Source organism: Schistocerca nitens, chromosome 1 (assembly GCF_023898315.1).
Source record: "Schistocerca nitens isolate TAMUIC-IGC-003100 chromosome 1, iqSchNite1.1, whole genome shotgun sequence".
Lineage (NCBI taxonomy): Eukaryota > Metazoa > Arthropoda > Insecta > Orthoptera > Acrididae > Schistocerca > Schistocerca nitens.
Genome location: NC_064614.1, coordinates 493,528,642 through 493,549,169, shown reverse-complemented (window position 1 = coordinate 493,549,169; position 20,528 = coordinate 493,528,642). Strand labels below are relative to the sequence as shown.

Sequence of the window (20,528 nt, the reverse complement as noted above, 5' to 3'; positions counted from 1 at the left end):
CCTGCAACACTTGATGGTGGCACATGTGCATACAAATTGGTTGTGAACTTGTGTAATCCACAAGATATAATAAAAAAATTGCAGCTAATTTTGTCAGTAGTACAACGAAGCTGTAATGTCAGCTTATGCAAGCTGCAGGCCAAGCAGAGAAGAAGGTATTTAATGTAAAAGAAGATGTTGCAAGACTTAATCCAGTAAACTGTCTGCTCATCAACTATGTGGAGTGATTTTAAGCTGCCAAAAAGTTTCTGTTCTGCACAATTTTTTAGAACATGATTGTTGATTGCATAACACTGTGATCACGAAAGGAGTTCTCTTTGAGGCTCCAACTAAATTTTAGGTGGTTCCACAATCCCTATCTAGTGAGCTACGAACTCAGCTGGGCCACAGTTTTCATGATAATCTGGTACTCAGGACACGGTGGTTGAACTTTGTACAAATTAATGAGAATAGGGCTTTGCCTCATCATCTTTCCTAGCCCTTAGATTGCATAAATTCATCTATTGAGTAGAAGGAGCTGTCATAGAGAAATTATTTTAATTTGTTTTCAAATACTGGTTGGCTATCTGTCAGACTACTTGTTAAGTGACGAAAGTCTCTTGTGGCTGCATAACTCACACACCCCTTCTGTGCTGTAGTTAGATTTAACCCAGATAGTGAAGATAAGACTTTCTCCTATGCACATTGCTACTGCTTTTGAACTGGAATGAGTTATTAATAACAATTTCATAAATGCATTTATATATGTTGTGAAGCTACTGTGAATATTCCTGCTTCCTAAAATAAACTCTGCAAGATGACCTTCAGTGGGTTCCAGCGATTATTCTGATTATAAACTTTCTTTAATGATGAATTAATCCAAAATATGATGCCATATGAGAGCAGTGAATGAAAATAGGCATAGTAGGCTAATTTGCTGACATCACTAAAATTTGCAATAACCCTAGCTGAACTCAAATGTTTCAACAGATCATGAATGAGTTTTTTTCTATTCATTTTCTCATCAATGCTCATATCCAAAAATTATGAATACTCTGGCTTAGCTACAGACTTCTGTTCAAAGTCTATATTTATTAATGATGTTATGCCATTTACGGTACATAACTGTATATGCTATAGATAAATAAATAAATAAAATAAAATAAAAAAAACTGAATACACTAACATATGCTGTTAGGATTCTCACTCAAAATACAAGCTGCTCACCTGTTGCCTGAGGCAACACTGTGCCATGGTGGTACATGGTGACTACCGATGTACAGAATAATTTTAAAAAACACATGTAAAACACAGAAAAAGTTTATCAGGATGATAATGAAAGCTAAATGTAGGGATTCCTGTTGCCTCCATTTTAAAAGTTTGAAAATACTGTCCCTGGCTTGGTTATACACATAAAAAAAAACATTCAAACATAACTATGATATACTTGTATATGTAACTAGGCAGAAGATGAATCTATACATATACACAGTAAATACAATCTTCTGAAAAGGAGATGTGTATCATACTGGAGTTGAAATTATGTAACTATATGCCTTCTTACTTAAAATGCCTACAAACATCGAATACATTTAACGTAAAGTTGAAACAGTTCTTGCTTGACCACTGCTTCTGGGTCATCATCATAAGAAAATCTCACTTACCAAATATTGTTAATTATGTACACTGTGGTGACCAAATTTCTGGGTCATCATCATAAGAAAATCTCACTTACCAAATATTGTTAATTATGTACACTGTGGTGACCAAAGTCATGGGATAGTGATATGAGGACATACAGATGGCAATAGTATAGTGTACACAAGATATAAAAGAGTAGTGCAATGGTTGAGCTGTCATTTGTACTCAGGTGATTCAAAAGAAAATATTTCTGACATGATTACAGTCTCAAGATGGGAATTAACAGAATTTGAATGTGGGATGGTAACTGGAGCTAGATGAATGGGGTATTCCATTTTGGAATTCATTAGTCTGACATCCACAGTGTCATGAGTGTGCCAAGGATGCCAAATTTCAGGCATTACCTCTCATCATGGACATCTCAGTGGCTGATGGCCTTCACTTAATGACCGAGAGCAGCAGCATTTGCATTGAGCTGTCATTGGTAACAGACAAGCAACACTGAATGAAATAACTGCAGAAGTCAATGTGTGATGTACAGAGAATGTATCCATTAGGACAGTGTGACAAAATTTGATGTTAATGGGCTAAGGCAGCAGACAACTGACACGAGTGCCTTTGCTAACAGCATGACATCACCTGTAGCATCTCTCCTGCATTTGTGACCAAATTGGTTGGTCCTAGACAACTGAGAAACTGTGGCCTGGTCAGAAGAATCCTGATTTTAGTTGGTAATAGCTGATGGTAGGGTTCGAGTGTGGTGCAGACCCCATGAAGCCAAGGACCCAAGTGGTCAAAACAGCATTGTGGGCTATGTTTACATGGAATGAACTGGGTCCTCTGAGCTAACTGAACTGACCATTGACTGGAGATGGTTAGTTCGGCTACTTGGAGGCCATTTGCAGCCATTCGTGGACTTCATGTTATGGGCGACATTGTGCCATGTCACCAGGCCCCAACTGTTTGTAGTTTGTTTGAAAAACATTCTGGACAATTCAAGCAAATCATTTGGCCACCAAAATTACCCAACATGAATCCCATCAAACATTTATGGGACATGATTGACAGATCAGTTCGTGCATAAAATCCTGCACCAGCAAGACTTCAGGCAATTACGAATGGCTATAGAGGTAGCATGGCTCAATATTTCTGCAGGAGACTTCCAATGACTTGTTGAATCCATGTTGCAGCACAATGCCAAGCAAAAGGATGTCTGACACAATATTAGTAGGTATCCCATGACATTTATCACCTCAGTGTTTTATGTCACTTCACACTATAATTTTCTTTGTGTTTACAACCTCTTAATAACCACAGCCATATAAAATATAGAAGATGTAGAAGCAACCCACTATGCCAATTTATAGTATTATGCACTTTGATTGTGTTGACCATTTAGTCACAAATACTAGTGTAATCGTAAATTAATTGTGTTTACCTTTGTCCAATATTGTGTGTACAAACAGTGTACTAAAAATGATTCTCTAACTAAATAAATAAATAGCATACTTCAGTTTACCAAGAAAAATGCTCTGTTTCAGTGAGCTATTACATATGTGGCTGAAAATCCTACTTATCTGTTGGGAACAAGCTTTTTAGCACTCTGTTAGAAATGCCGTTAATTCCATGCAAGCTTTTACTTTTGAGTAAGTTTAATATTATTCTAATTTCAGGACAGGTGGACAGAATTTCGATTTTATCAAATTGCACAGGTACTGTCTCTTCCATAAATAGCCAAGCATTTTCTAACAACCATCTGAATCCAACAATGTAAACTCCAGGTAGGAATAACAAAAATATAGGAAAAGATAAATTGCTACTTATCATAGCATTCTGGCCCCTAATAAACTTTTCATTTAGTTTGCTAGTAATACAGTTTTCTTATTCTCTTGGTTGTCTTGTTTCCCTTTCAACAATATTCTAAATTGTTTTAATTTTATTATGAGATGCGCTAATCTCAGACATAATACAGAAACTTCTGGATTTTTAATAACTTCCCTTGACCTAGTACTGTAATTTTTATAATATTTGACTGTTTCTGGGTCATTGATTTTTCTTGCTATTAGATTCTGTATCACTTTCATAAGCCATGTCTTTTGGCATGGTTTTTTACAATTATTTTTCAATGTTTTCTTGGGGGAAACAGTTTTCAATTATACTCACAAACATGTCAAAAAAAAGATATATTTTAAATTAGCATCAGGTTCCCGTTTCACCACATCCCAATCTAACTGCTGAAAGCTTTCCCTAAAATTTGCAATTGTCAAATCACCTTTCAGGCTATTTCCTTCTTTCATTTTCTTGCCAGTGTTGCAACGTGTCCTGGTAGCACCATCGATTAACATTTTGTCCTGTGGCACGAATTCATGATGAACTACTCCCTCAAAGTCAAAGAAAACTTTCAGCATGACTTTGACCTGACCTGATGAGCTTTACTTTTTGTCTTGGAGAAACTTAGAAACTTTCCCAACCATTCATAACACCAAGTATGGCTTAAGCACTCATCACTGTAGGCTTCCTGCATCATTTGGTGTGTCCCTGTAAAGGTTTTCTTGAATTTCGCACAAAATTTAATGCAGACGTGTTGCTGCTCTAACTCTGCCATATTGAAATTCACAAACTGTGCAACACAACGTTCTACTCAATACAGCACTGAACAATAACTAACAGACACACAACAATGAAACTTCTGGAAGTTACACATTAAACACAGCATGTGCAGGGACGCCAGCTGCATTTTGCTACAACACGCCACTCGCTTGAAATTAAGAATATTTCAGAATTTTTTGAACAGACCTCGTACATGTGCTGAAAGCTTATATCCAGTTACATTTACTTTTCCATATCTGTGGCTGTATAATGTTCAGACAGGCATAGTATACCTGTTACATCCTCAGTTTCTAAATCTTCCAAACAAACAAGAAGCTGCTGTACTTTGGTTTTTAATACCCTGATATATTGAAGCAATATACTAACATTACTTTTCACTGTACTTTTACAAGAATCTTGTGATATTTTAACATCTTTAGTACCTGCCTGCCTGAGCTTCTCATAAAGCTTAATTACTTTCAATGCGGAAGCAGTGGACACTGATCTTTTCTAAAAAGAAAAAGAAGAAGAAAAGAAGAAAAAAAGGGTACTCCCACGAGTCATTGGTTGGAAAGCGACTGACTGCCCTCGCCCCCCACAGGATTTTGCTAGCAACCCGGGCACTTTAGCCTTCTCATTCCTACCGAGATACACGCCATGTCTAAGGAAATCCCACTTACCAACAGTGTCAACAGGAACTGAATCCATGTCTGACCTAGTAGTCACCTGAAGCATCATATCTAACTCCAAATTGATCCTACTTGCAAAGCTGTTCCATTGGGGCAGATCAAACTGCAAACTTCTGTTTTAGTAATTTTAAATTCAAATCACCATGTCAAAGTTCTATCCTATTTTGTTGAGGCAACTTGCTAGTTCAAATTCACATTACTTCCGATTTCTTCTCTGGTATGAAACTGTCACAAAAATAGTCTTTCATAATATTGATTGATATCTGTACATTATTGAACAACAATGCAAAACGGCAAGATAATCACAACTAGAAAGGACATGAGAGGAGAATATTGATGAGGAACACTAGCAGCCAATATCACATCGAATACAGCATCTAAACTGCTAGAATGAATGATTTTGATTAGGAGCATAGACACCAGCTGTACAACACTCAAGAGAGCTAGGTTTCAGCTTAATAATAGTTACAATTAGCTATTCACAATTTTTACTGAATACTGAGATACATATGACATTCTGTGATGAGAGGAGTACTTCTCGAGGTTCATGAAGCAGTGTGTTGGAAAGAACTACACAAAAGTCTCAACAGAATGCTTAACTATTGCTATGAACACCTCGGGGGAAAAACTACTACTGTATAGCTGATATTTCAACATAGTTTGTCATTTGCATTTATTGTTGGTGGTAGAGGTTTTCACGTTTTTAGAACTCTGTGACAACACCCTAATTCAGTAGTTAACCTTTCTTCCAAACCTCTCTCCCAATCCGAAACCTCTGTCCTATCCAAAGGCCTCACCTTCAGCCCCACTCCCAGATTCAACCAAACAGCCCTCGTCTAAGATTTACTGACCTACACTCGTACTCTCTGCTGGAAATATCACTTTGCCACGAAGAAAAATGATCCTAATCCTACTCCTAATGATCCAACTTCCCAAGACACTATCCAAATTGAACCCTGCCTGGAACAGTTCCGTCCTCCGTCACAGCGGGACCCACCTCCTCTTCCTCAAAATCACCCTCTCCAAACCTTCCAGGAATTTCTGACTTCCAGCCTTGCCTCTCAATCCTTCTTAAAAAACCTTAATCCTACTCCCAACTTCACCACTGCTGAAGCCCAGGCTATCCGTGATCGGAAGGCTGACCGATCCATCGTCATTCTTCCGGCGGACAAGGGTTCCACAACCGTGGTACTTGATCATCGGGAGTATGTGGCTGAGGGACTGCGTCAGCTTTCAGAAAACACCACATACAAAGTTTGCCAAGGTAATCCCACTCCTGATGTCCAGGCGGAGCTTCAAGGAATCCTCAGAACCTTAGGCCCCCTGCAAAACCTTTCACCTAACTCCATCAACCTCCTGACCCCACCGACACCCCGCACCCCTACCTTCTACCTTCTTCCTAAAATTCACAAACCCAATCATCCCGGCCGCCCCATTGTAGCTGGTTACCAAGCCCCCACAGAACGTATCTCTGCCTACGTAGATCAACACCTTCAACCCATTACATGCAGTCTCCCATATTTCATCAAAGACACCAACCACTTTCTCGAACGCCTGGAATCCTTACCCAATCTGTTAACCCCGGAAACCATCCTTGTAACCATTGATGCCACTTCCTTATACACAAATATTCCGCACGTCCAGGGCCTCGCTGCGATGGAGCACTTCCTTTCACGCCGATCACCTGCCACCCTACCTAAAACCTCTTTCCTCATTACCTTAGCCAGCTTCATCCTGACCCACAACTTCTTCACTTTTGAAGGCCAGACATACCAACAATTAAAGAGAACAGCCATGGGTACCAGGATGGCCCCCTCGTACACCAACCTATTCATGGGTCGCTTAGAGGAAGCCTTCTTGGTTACCCAGGCCTGCCAACCCAAAGTTTGGTACAGATTTATTGATGACATCTTCATGATCTGGACTCACAGTGAAGAAGAACTCCAGCATTTCCTCTCCAACTTCAACTCCTTTGGTTCCATCAGATTCACGTGGTCCTACTCCAAATCCCATGCCACCTTCCTTGACGTTGACCTCCATCTGTCCAATGGCCAGCTTCACATGTCCGTCCACATCAAACCCACCAACAAGCAACAGTACCTCCATTATGACAGCTGCCACCCATTCCACATCAAACGGTCCCTTCCCTACAGCCTAGGTCTTCGTGGCAAACGAATCTGCTTCAGTCCGGAATCCCTGAACCATTACACCAACAACCTGACAACAGCTTTCGCATCCCGCAACTACCCTCCCGACCTGGTACAGAAGCAAATAACCAGAGCCACTTCCTCATCCCCTCAAACCCAGAACCTCCCACAGAAGAACCACAAAAGTGCCCCACTTGTGACAGGATACTTTCCGGGACTGGACCAGACTCTGAATGTGGGTCTCCAGCAGCGATACGACTTCCTCAAATCCTGCCCTGAAATGAGATCCACCCTTCATGAAATCCTCCCCACTCCACCAAGAGTGTCTTTCCGCCGTCCACCTAACCTTCGTAACCTCTTAGTTCATACCTATGAAATCCCCAAACCACCTTCCCTACCCTCTGGCTCCTACCCTTGTAACCGCCCCCGGTGTAAAACCTGTCCCATGCACCCTCCCACCACAACCTACTCCAGTCCTGTAACCCGGAAGGTGTACACGATCAAAGGCAGAGCCACGTGTGAAAGCACCCACGTGATTTACCAACTGACCTGCCTACACTGTGACACATTCTATGTGGGAATGACCAGCAACCAACTGTCCATTCGCATGAATGGACACAGGCAGACAGTGTTTGTTGGTAATGAGGATCACCCTGTGGCTAAACATGCCTTGGTGCACGGCCAGCACATCTTGGCACAGTGTTACACCGTCCGGGTTATCTGGATACTTCCCACTAACACCAACCTGTCAGAACTCCGGAGATGGGAACTTGCTCTTCAATATACCCCTCTTCCCGTTATCCACCAGGCCTCAATCTCCGTTAATTTCAAGTTGCCGCCACTCATACCTCACCTGTCATTCAACAACATCATATATATATATATTGCTGCCAAAGTAACAAGAGTCCCAGGATTTCCACTAGAGAAAACAGGATAGCACTATAATTCCTCTTCGTATATATATATATATATGCTGTAGTGTTGTGATGGAATCACAATAGCACTGACAGGGAAATCACTACGAAGAGGAATTATAGTGCTATCCCGTTTTCTCTAGTGGAAATCCTGGGACTCTTGTTACTTTGGCAGCAATGTTGAGGCAATTACTTGCAGTTTACCAATGAATTAATATTGTGCTTACACGGTGAAGAAACAGTCACCTTTCTTAATGCTGTCACCATTTAAAATTTGTCACCTTTTTCAACCTCTTTTGTTCTTTTGGAAGAAAATAAGTTATTTATTTCTGTTTCCAAGTTTCTGTATTCATGTTCATGAATTTAACTTTTTGTAATACTCAAATGATGAAAATAAATAAAATTTAACCTGAAGGGCTTCTGAAATTTGAATGTTTTAAAATTTTGCACAACTGTTGTTAGAGTAAAATATTCATCTACTATGATGGCTTCTATTTTTGTTCCAGATTCTAATTTTGCTGTAGAAACAAAACTGCTGCTGTGATACTCTGAGTTAACTTTTGAAAATAAACTTTTTGGTACACGAAAATGCAAATTCCGTTGCGACTGTCTAGAGAAGACAGGTAGTAAATGCTCTGCTTGTGGGAAAAAGGACAGTGAAAGCGAACTACTTGCAGTGTGCGCCCTTGCACTATTAATTTCGAGACAAAAGGATTTCAGGCAATTTTTAATCACACACTTTCAACAAAACATAAGTGCAACACTGAAATTAAAATCAGTCACATTTAGAACTTTCGTATCAAACACAACTTTTAAGTTCAGTATGAGTGTCAACAATATGGATGTTAAGTACAAAGGATAGTTTCACCACCACTGAACTGATTTGGACAATGAAATGAGTTATTTTCAGTTACTCTAGTTAGTTAGTTAAGCAGAAGCTTTTCGCAGCACATACTATGCTCTAATAACTCGTGCAAATACGGGTGCATAAATTTGTCAAAAATTTTGATATTTCAACAGGTAACCCTATTGTTTTCAAGGTATGAATTGGAAAATGCCTTAAAATGACATGGAGGGCTACCTATCAAGATACCTTTACTTTTCAACAAACTTATCAAGGCAATGTTCCCTCAACTTATTTGAAGAAGATGGTTTTAGTTGGTTGTTCGTTTCATGTATCATAAATGCAGTCTCTTCCTGTGATGCAGAACGAGTTAGCTTTTACTTACAACACTTTTTTACCGCAAAAAATATGACAACATACTGACAATTTACACAACAGCCTTGTGTATTAATCTTTGATACTTGTAATTCTTTTTTAAGCACCATGATTAACTCTTGACTACATTCCAACAGACCTACAAACCAGGATTATATAATTACACATGTAAAAAAATATGGAGCAGAAGAATTTGTCCAGCAAATATAATGATTTCAGTTTATGCTTGAAGTTAATTTTATTAGCCATTCGATTCAACAGGTAAGTTGTAGATTTTTGTGGCTGAATATCTTGCTCATTTCTGTGCCACATTACGGTCGAACAGTGATTAGCGTAAATATTTTCTGTTTCCATTAATGCTATAATGAATGTTACTGTTGTTTTTGAATTGCAATTGATCACTGAAAACAAACTTCATACAGTAGTAAATGCGCTGCAAGGATATTGTCAGTATGTCTAACTGTTTAATGAGCTGTCTTCAAGAGGTTCTACAGTGGACAGCACCCTCATTACATGCTTCTGTCTGACGAACACTATCTTGCTCCAGAAAGAGTCACTAAAGAATATTATGCCATATAAAATTAGTGAGTGAAAGTACAAAAAGTAATTCAGCTTTTTGACACTTTCATGCCCAAAGCCTGCTATTATCCATAATGGAAGAGTTGAAGATATTGGACGATTGGACGCTTAAGATCTGTAGCACATGAATTACAATTCAGATCATCATCAACAGTCCCGAGTGACTGGAAAAAAGTGCAGGTGACTCCTGTATGTAAGAAGGGCAAAAGAATGGACCCACAAAATTACACATCAGTATCACTAACATCAGTTTGCTGCAGAATCCTTGGACATATTCTCAGTTCGAACATAATGAATTTTCTTGAGACTGAGAAACTTATCTCAAAAAATCAGCATGCCTTTAGAAACTTGGCTTGCACTTTTCTCATGTGATATACTGTAAACTATGGATGAAGGGTAACAGGCAGATTCCATATTTCTAGATTTACAGAAAGTGTTTGACACGGTGCACCATTGCACGCCGTTAAAGAAGATATAGACAAATGGAATAGGTTCACAGATATGAGAGTGGCTCTAAGACTTCTTACATTATAAAACACAGAATGTTTTCCTCAACAGCAAGTGTTTATCAGAGACAAGAGTATAGTCAGGAGTGCCCCAGGGAAGGGTGATAGGACTGCTATACACGTAAATGATTTGGCGGACAGCAATCTATGGTTGTCTGCTGATGATACTGTGGAGTACAGAGATGTGTTGAAGTTGAGTGACTATAGGAGGATACAACACGACTTAGACAAAATTTCTAGTTTGTGTGATGAATGGCAACTAGCTCTAAATGTACAAAAATGTAAGATAATATGGATGAGTAATGTTTGGATACAGCATTAGTAGTGTCCTCCTTGACACAGTCACATCATCCAAATATCTGGGCATAATGTTTCAAAGCAATATGGACTGGAGTGAGCATGTGAGGATTGTGGTACGAAAGGCAAATGGTTGACTTTGGTTTATGGGAGAATTCTAGGAAAGTGTGGTTCATCTGTAAAGGAGACCACATACAGGATGCTAATGCAACCTACTGACGCATACTGCTTGAGTGTTTGGGATACATACAAGGTCGGATTAACGGGAGACATCAAAGGAATTCAGAGGCAGACAGCTGGATTTGTTACTAGAAGGTTCGAACAACACGCAAATTTTGCAGAGATGCTTTTGGAAACTCAAATGGGAATCCCTGAAGGGAAGGTGAGATTCTTTTCGAGGAACACTATTGAGAAGAATTTAGAGAACCAGTGTTTGAAGCTGACTGCAGAATGAATCTACTGTTGCCAACATACATTTTGCGTAAGGACCACGAAGATAAGATACGAGAAATTAGGGCTCATATGGAGGCATACAAACAGTCATTTTTCTCTCATTCTATCTGCGAGTGGAACAGAACAGGAAATGATTAGTAGGGGTACAGGATACTCTCCGCCTTGTGCTGTAAAGTGGATTGTGGAATATCAATGTAGATGTAGAGTAGGTGATAGCGTATTACATTTTTACTTATAATAACAGTTCAAACTGCACTAAAATGACAAATACTGTAGTCAGTTCAAAGACTGTCATTAGACGATAGCATTTTTGAGAAAAACTGTACCTGATGTCTTCACAAAGCTTCATCAGCTGTTCTTACCTACTGACATGACACAGGCTATAACTGTGGAACAGCTGATGCAACATCGTAAAGACATGAAACAAAATTTCTCTCATCTTAATGACTGATCAAAATTGGTTACAATGTTCGTTATTCTCTTCATAGCTATGAACATTTAATACAATGTATCACAGCCGAATGAACCTGATTGTTCACTGCAGCAACACAGTTTCGAAATGTGAGCTTTGTTTTCTGTGTCTCTGCCACCAAGCTTACACAAACCTCATCCCGTCCACAGTTCCCTATCGCACATCCTCTCTGCAAAGAGCCACTGTCCAACATGATTTACACTATAATACCTATACTTCTAAATTTATCTTTACATTCTTCTTTTTTTACCTCAGAGATCCTCTTACCCCACTCCCCCAAAACTCCTATTCTCCTAAGCTAAAGAAGGAACTTGTGATTCTGAAAGGTAGGAGTATTAGTGGATTTTATTTACAAGTGCTCCTGTCTGCTGAACTAGGAGCTGCATTTGCTGGAGTTAAGTACTGGTCAGCCCAACTGTCCCAGCTAATTTAATGAACTTCTGGGTATAATTCTTCTTTTTATAACAATGTCATGCATTTTTTGCTTCTCATTCTAAACAGTGAAATGAACAATCTCTGATATACACCACAAATCAATAGAATATGTAACATTTGAATGAACAACAATAACAAAATTCACCTAGAGCAAAATACCTTTCTCAGGAGCTGTCTTCTCCGACCACGGCGACATATGTCAGACGCAACTGCAGTTACAAGCTGCTGAAAACCATCAGTATGAGTTACCAAGCCTGCTAATTCAAGCTGTGCTAGAAGTTGAGAGAGTCTTTGTAATTCATTATCTTCAGATTGACCAGTGCACTTGCATGACAGAGCTTCTAACAAACTGGCTCCTTCCATTTGTGGTAACAGCTGCAGCAATAACTCCTTCGCACTGAGAAGAAAATTGTATTAAATGTCAACAAAATTACCACCAAAGAAAATGAACAGCCTTCAAAAATAAAATCTCATTTTCTGAACCTAATTTTGAAGCAAGGGGGAAAAACCATGACAAATAAAAATTATGACAACTTCTACAGAAAAGGAATATCTGTGTGTACTACATAACTACTGGGAAAATTATTGGTTAATCAGCCAATTTGGTACTAATTTAAGATAAGCCTGAGGAACTAATTGGTCTTCAACTTCTCCAACTCCTTAGATACAGTCTGTAAGCACAACCAATCAGTTATACACTACTAGTAACATTACATGGTCAGATTTTATGTAATACTTGGGTTTTGCATCTCGTGAATGCAGTGATTTAATTAGTATAAGTAAACAATGACTTGTTTTTTGCTACTTCAGTTTCCTCTACTATCATTTCATTAAAGGCCTGTATGTGCAACAGTAAGCATGTTAACTTTTGTGTAAAATATGAATTCTATGTCCTTAAATAGTACATTGAAATCAGATTGGTGGATAATCATATTTATGTAGACAAAGGCTTTTTTATTTACACCTGACATGGCACTCCATTTTTGCACATATTAAAATACAACACTTGTTGTCTCAGCCAGTAGATGGTTTTAATAGCACTTGATGATAGTTGCACACTACTCTCGCAGTAGTTTATGACATGTTGGTGTTGCACGTATACATTATATTATTAAGGGGCAGTACTGACTTTTGCATCTGCTACATATGTATTTTAATTTACAGAAGCAGCATCAGCACAACAAAGCAATATGGAATTTCATTTGAGGATGGTAGCCAGGTGAATTGCTGAAAATACGGTATGAGTAAATGAAGTACCCACCAGCAAATCAGACAGTAATATGAATTATTACATCAGGAGAGCTTATGTAGTTCAGTAAATTTAAATGTAAGTATCATGTACCGTATTTACTCTAATCCAAGCCGCACTTTTTTTCCGGTTTTTGTAATCCAAAAAACCGCCTGCGGCTTAGAATCGAGTGCAAAGCAAGCGGAAGTTCCGAAACATGTTGGTAGGTGCCGCCACAACTAACTTCTGCCGTCGAATATATGTAGCGCTACACAGGCATGCTTTGTAGGCACAGAGATAAATACTGGCGCCAAAACCTCTGCGTCAGAAGACGAGCTTTTTTTTCTCCGCCTCCAGTTTCGACCACTGCATTTTCATACATTATCCAACGAAGTTAATACAAATTCCGTATTGTTCATCTTTGAAAGTAGCAGAATTTCAATGTACTATGAAAATACGACTGGCAAGACTGTTGCTAATAGGAACCTGATGAAATGTGAATCACATGCAGTATTCTCTTCACCATAAGAATAATACGAATATAGACATTTTGCCATGTATTCTTTCGTGTTTGCTGCTATCTCATTTAAATCCTGTCTGCCTAATAAACTACGAAACTAGAGTGAGACAACAGCAAACGCGGAAGAATATAAGTATCATGTCATGTTTATATTCGTATTATTCTTATGCCTAATTGTGATACAGTCAGAAATGAAGCACGGCAACTGACTAGATTTTTAAATCTAAAATGACTAATTTCTGTGCAGAATTTGATGTACTAAAGAAGCGGCCGCAAAGATTTTCAAACGGAGAAAAATTTTCGCCTAACTCTCGTTCAGAACATGTTCTATCATACGCAGTCTATTATTTGGTTCTTGTTGATCATTATCAAAGAAAGCAGCAGTGTAAGTAACAACAAGTAGCAGTCACTTGCCATTGTTTCGCTAATGAGACAATTCCTCTCTTTTTTTAATTGTAAGCGGCGGTAGCACGCACAAAAGCAAGCCATGCCGCGGGTGGTGACAGGCCGTAAACACGCACTATCAGAATGCGACAAACAATGCATGACGCAGTACAGTAATGCGTTTTCAGCTTAGAGTGACGTAAACACCTATAACAAAGAAAACGGTACTTATCAGATCAAAGCAAAATAAGCAATCGATTCAAACCAGATGAAGCACGTGAAAAAGGAAGGGTACCCGTATAAATACGGACGGAGCGCCTGATGCATAGCAATGGCTACCTGGTAAAGCTTTACTGCTAAGCTTACGACTCGAACCAAACTATTGTAGCTGTATCGTCTTTCATTCGACCTAAATTGTGTCTCATATTACAATGGACCAACTTTGTTTCGATCTGAAGGTGCGGCCTAAAACTTTTCTCTCCCCTTGAATTTCGAGTCTCAAATTTCAGGTGCGGCTTAGATTCGGGAATTTTTTTGTCCTTGATTTCGAATCTCATTTTTCAGATGCGGCTTAGATTCGAGTAAATACGGTAAATGTCTTTTGAATTTATGGAAGCAATACAGAGTTTCTATTATATTTTTCCAATTGCACCTGTGACTCCTCCAGAAGCAGATAGGTAGAAAAAATATACAAATTAAGTTACAGAAATTGGCCAATTCAGAAGTACCACACAGATAATTAAAAAATGTGTGTTAGTTAAGAAATTTAATCAGACATACTTTGTCTCCAGTTGGGGCTACTCAGGTTGGATACTGTCATCAGGAAGAACAAAACTTGGATTTTACAGGTCAGAGTGTAGGTGGGTAGAACAAAAAATTTAAAAAGAGAAATGGATAACGAAGGTAAATATACTGGGAATTAGTGAAATGGTATGGCGGGAAGAACAGGGACTCTGGTCAAGCGAGTATTTGTGATCAACATAAAATCAAATAGAGGTAATGGAGGATTATGTCTAATAATGAATAAGACAATATGAAAGCAAGTAAGCTACTACAAACACTTAGTGAATGCATTATTGTAACCAAGAAAGATACTTAGCTAATACCCAACACAGTAATAAAAGTTTGTATGCCAATAGTTCCACCGATGAAGAAGGGATTGGAAGAATGTACACTATAAATGAAATTATCCAAATAGTTATGTGAGAGGAAATTTAATTGTTATGCGACACTGAAATTCGATGGCAGGAGAAGGAAGACAATGGAAAATATATGGAGATAATGGACTGGGGGAAAGAAATGAAATGGGAATTTGTCTGATAGAGTTTTACACATAGTACAATTGAAGATGTCTAACATTTGGTTTAAGAGTGTTGTGTATGTATGACGTTTGAATGAAAAGTAATGCCTCCACCTTCGTTAATTGGGTATGGATAGAAATATTTTAATAAATCAAATGCAGAAATAATCCTTAGAATGTGATTTTTAATTACTAATATTTACTTTTCCACATAATCAACAGCCAATTGGATACATTTCTGCCAACGATGAACAAGTTTTCTGATGCCGTTATGGAAGAAGTCGCCACTCTGTTTCTGCAACCAAAGTCTCACAGTTCTCTCGGCACCTTCAGCAGAAGCATAATGATGACACAGCAGATCGTCTTTCATTATCGGGACCAGATGGAAGTCAGATGGTGCTAAATCTGGACTGTATGGAGGATGCCGTACAGTGGTGAGATTCAGTCTATGGAGTTCTGTTGCAGTGTCACGTGAAGTATGTGGTTTGCCAAGAAAAGCAATATTGTGACCCACATGTTCTTGTGAAACGCCGATTGTGCTTGCAGCTTCTTTCAGAGTGATACGATGATCATCCTGGATCAATCTGTCAACCTTTTGCTTGTGAAACTCTGTGGTTGTTGTCACAGGACGTCCAACTCTTTGTTTGTCATGCAGATCAGATGTTCCCGCCTCAACATCTTTAAACTTACTCACCAAATGATGAGCAGTACTCACATCAACACAATAACCATAAACTGCTTTCATTCTCTGATGAATCTCCTTTGTGGTGACACATTCTGCTGTCAATAATTCAATGACTACACATTGCTTAAATCGCACTGACCGACTGTCTGCACAGGGTTCCATACTTTACACTGTAACAACACAACCCTTCAATGCTAAGGCTTCCTGCCAACTGGAGCTGTAGAGAAGAGACTATGGAACAAGTCAGTATCTGCCGCATATCAATGCTGCCAACTGTTGAAGAATTACGAAGATGGAAGCATTACTTTTCAGTCAGTCCTCATAGATGAGAGGGAGAGGTCACAGGAGGTTTCAGTAGATTACATAATTGTGAGACAGAGATTTAGAAAACAAATTCTGAACTGCAAGAATTGTGGAATAGTTAGAAATTAAGGAAATGGGGCTGTGATGAACAGAAAGAACTAGATTATATAGGATTAGTGATGGCAGCAGAGAATCAAATAGGTAAAAAGACAATGTCTAGTAGAAATCCTTGGATAACACGGGAGAGTTCGCAGCTCGTGGTCGTGCGGTAGCGTTCTCACTTCCCGCGCCCGGGTTCGATTCCCGGCGGGGTCCGGGTTTTTCTCTGCCTCGTGATAACTGGGTGTTGTGTGATGTCCTTAGGTTAGTTAGGTTTAAGTAGTTCTAAGTTCTAGGGGACTGATGACCATAGATGTTAAGTCCCATAGTGCTCAGAGCCATTTGAACCATAACACTGGAGAAACTGGATTTAATGGACTATACGAGGAAACACAAAAATGCAGCACAAGAAGCAAGTGAAAGGGAATACAGAGATGACAAAGTGCAAAATAGCAGAGCAGGTATGGCTAGAGAAATGCAAAAGTGTAGAAGTGTACATAACTACGGAATACGTAAGTGCTGTCTATACGAAAACCGAAGATACCTTTGGGGAAAAGGGAAGCCACTGCACAAATAGTAAGAGCTCAGATGGTAGGCCAGTGCTAAGCAAAGAAGGGAAGACAGAGGTGGAAGGAATATACAGAAGAGTTGTTTAAAGAAAGGAAACTTTAAGAGAATATGATGGAAAGCGTTGTTGTGGTATTTAGTCTGAAGACTGGTTTGATGCAACTCTACAAGCTACTCTATACAGTGCCAGCCTCTTCATCTCCCAACAATTACTGCAACTTACACCATTCTGAACCTACTTACTATATTCATCGCTTGGTCTCCCTCTACAATTTTTACCCCCCCCCCCCCCCCCCCCTCCCCAGCCAACTTTCTACCAGCACTAAATTGGTGATTCCTTGATGTCTCAGAATGATTCCTATCAATCAACTGTTTATCATCCACATTTCACTTTCGTACATGGCTGCACTCCATACAAATACTTTCGGAGAAGACTTGCTAACACTTAACTTTACATTTGAGGTTAACAAATTTCTCTTGTTCAGAAATGCTTTTCTTGCCATTGCCAGACTACACTTTATATCCTCCTGTTTCAGCCATCATCAGTTATTCTGCTGCCCAAATAACAAAACTCATCTACTACTTTAAGTGTCCCCTTTCCTAACTTAATTCCGTCAGCATCACCTGATTTAATTTGACTACATTCCACTGCCCTTGTTTTGGTTTGGTTGATGTTCATCTTACATCCTCCTTTCACGACACTGCCCATTCAATTCAACAGCTCTTCCAAGTCATTTGCTGTCTCTGACAGAATTGCAATGACCTTGGCAAACCTCAAAGTTTCAATTTTTTCCCCTGGACTTTAATTCCTACTCCAAATTTTGCTTTAGTTTCATTTACTGCTTACTCAGTGTACAGACTGAATTGCATTGGTGATTGTCTACAACCCTGTCTCACTCCTTTCCCAAGCACTACTTCCCTTTCATGCCCCTCAACTCATATAACTGCCGTCTGGTTACTGAAGAATTTGTAAATAGCCTTTCACCCCCTGTATTTTTACCCCTGCTACCTTCAGGATTTCAAAGAGAGTATTCTATTCAACATTATCAAAAGCTTTCTCTAAATCTACAAATGCTATAGACATAGGTTTGCAATCCAAACTTATCTTTTCTGAGGCCAGATTCTAACAGTTTTTCCATTCTGCTATAAGGAATTCATATTAGAATTTTGCAACTATGAGTTATGAAACTGATGATTCAGCAATATTTGCACCTGCTAGCACCTGCTTTCTTTATACTTGGAACTATTACATTCTTCTTGAATGACTTAGGGTATTTCGCCTGTCTCATACATCTTGTACACGAGCTGGAAGGGGTCTGTCATGGCTGGCTCTCCCAAGGGTGTCGGTAGCTCTGATGGAATGTCGTCTATTCCCAGACACTTTTTATTTTAACTTATGTCTTACAGTGCTCTGTCAAACTCTTCTTACAGTATCACATCTCCCACCTTATCTTCATCAATGTCCTCTTCCATTTCTATAATACTGCCTTCAGGTTCATCTTCCTCGAACAGACCGTCATATACTGCTTCACCTTTCAGTTTTCCCTCCTTTGTTTAGGACTAGTTTTCCATCTGAGCTCTCGATATTCATACATCTGCTTCTCCTTTCTCCAAAGAACTCTCTAATTTTCCTCTAGGCAGTATCTATCTTTCCCCTATTGAAATATGCTTCTAAATCCTTACATTTGTCTTCTAGACATTTCTGCTTAGCCATTTTGCTCTTTCTATCAATCTCATTCCCTTTCCCCTGCTTTACTGCTGCATTTGTATATTTTCTCCTTTCAGCAGTTGAATTCAATATTTCCTGTATTATCCAAGGATTTCTATTAGGCCTTGTCTTTTTACCTATTTGATCCTCTGCTGCCTTCACTATTTCATCTCTCAAAGCTACTCATTCGTCTTCTACAGCATCCCTTTCCTGTTCTAGTCTACTGCTCCCTAATGCTCTGTCTGTAACTCTCAAGAATCTATGGTTCTTCCAAGCAATCCTAATCCCATCTCCCAGAAAAAAATAAATGAAGATGAGCTGGGGGATGCAATAATGAGAGAAGAAATTGACAGAGCACTGAAAGACCTATTTAAAATCAAGGCAGCTGAAGTAGGCAAAATTCTCTCTGAGTTACTGATATCCTTGGGATGTACCACAACAAAATCTATTCCACTTAGTGGCCAAGATATATGAGATAGATGAAATACTGACATCAAGAGGAATGTAATAACTCTTATTTCAAAGAAGGTACATGCTGACAGGTATGATTATTAGCAAACCATCAAACAAATCATCATAGGCCACAATTGCAGAACACAAACACAAATGATTTACAGAAGAATGGCGAGACTGATAATAGCCACCCTTGGAGGAGATAAGTTTGGATTCCAGTGAAATTCAGGAACATTCAAACAATACTGCCTCTACAACTTATGTTAGAAGATAAACTGAAGCAAGGCAAACCTATGTATATAGCATTTGTAGATTTAGAGAAAGCTCTTGAAAATGTTGACAGGGAGACATACTTTGAAATTCTGAAGGTAACAGGGGTGACAAAGTTCATCTACAACTTCTAAAGAACCCAGTCAAGAGTTATCAAAGGACATTAAAGGGAAGCAGTAGTTGAGAAGAGAATGAGACATTATTCAATTTGTATGAAGAGCATTTTTTTTTTTTTTTGGTGGGGTTTAAGGGCGGTCAACTACTAAGGTCATTAGCGCCCAGTCACAATTGTTAGAGCACATAGAATCTAGTAAAACTCAAGGCGGAGGGGGGGGGGGGGGGGACACGACGACACCAGAAAGTCCTTACAAAGATGCAGATAAAATAAGTAAAAGAGTTAGATGTCTTTGGACAATCCAGTCAAAGTTATAAAACGAAGAACACGAGCAGCTGCTCGAGCGTCATCAGCTAAAATATCCGGTAAAGTAGATGGCAGGGACAGGACAACACGAGATTGACTAAAGCGGGGACACGACAATAAAACATGGCGCACTGTTAATGCTTGACCACAAGGGCACTGCAGGACTGGGTTACCGGAGAGCAGGTAGCGGTGGCTAAACCGGCAATGCCCAATCCGCAACCTGGTCAGAAGGACCTCTTCTCGCCGAGATGGTCGGGAGCAGGTTGTCCAAGCAGTTGGGAACGGTTTTACTGCCCGGAGCTTGTGTCCTTGAAGTGAGGTCCAAGTATCCCACCACAACGACACAAGCCTCTTACAAACAACCCCACTAACGTCAGATGACGGGATACAATGGGTGGCTGGCCGAGGCAGGAGGACTGCAGCCTTGGTTGCAACATCAGCAGCCTCATTCCCAGGCACTCCTACATGGCCGGGAACCCACAGAAAGCTGACAGGAGAGCCACCCTCAGCGAAAGAATGGAGGGACTGCTGGATCCGTTGCACCAAGAGATGGACCGTATATGGAGCTCCAAGGCGCTGAAGAGCACTGAGTGAATCAGAGCAGAGTACATACGATGAATGGTGGTGGCAGCGGGCATACTGAACGGCCTGATGGAGAGCAAAAAGCTCG

General features: G+C 39.6%; 1 protein-coding gene across 1 annotated transcript in view; it reads right to left on the bottom strand.

The window, feature by feature from the left end:
- The window catches only part of LOC126252642 (ras GTPase-activating-like protein IQGAP1), a 367,157-nt gene that overhangs the window by 31,729 nt on the left and 314,900 nt on the right, over window positions 1-20,528 (bottom strand). Inside the window, exon 29 of the mRNA XM_049953548.1 lies at window positions 12,080-12,317. Coding sequence (XP_049809505.1) covers window positions 12,080-12,317 — 238 coding nt within the window. The remainder of the gene's footprint in view (window positions 1-12,079; window positions 12,318-20,528) is intronic.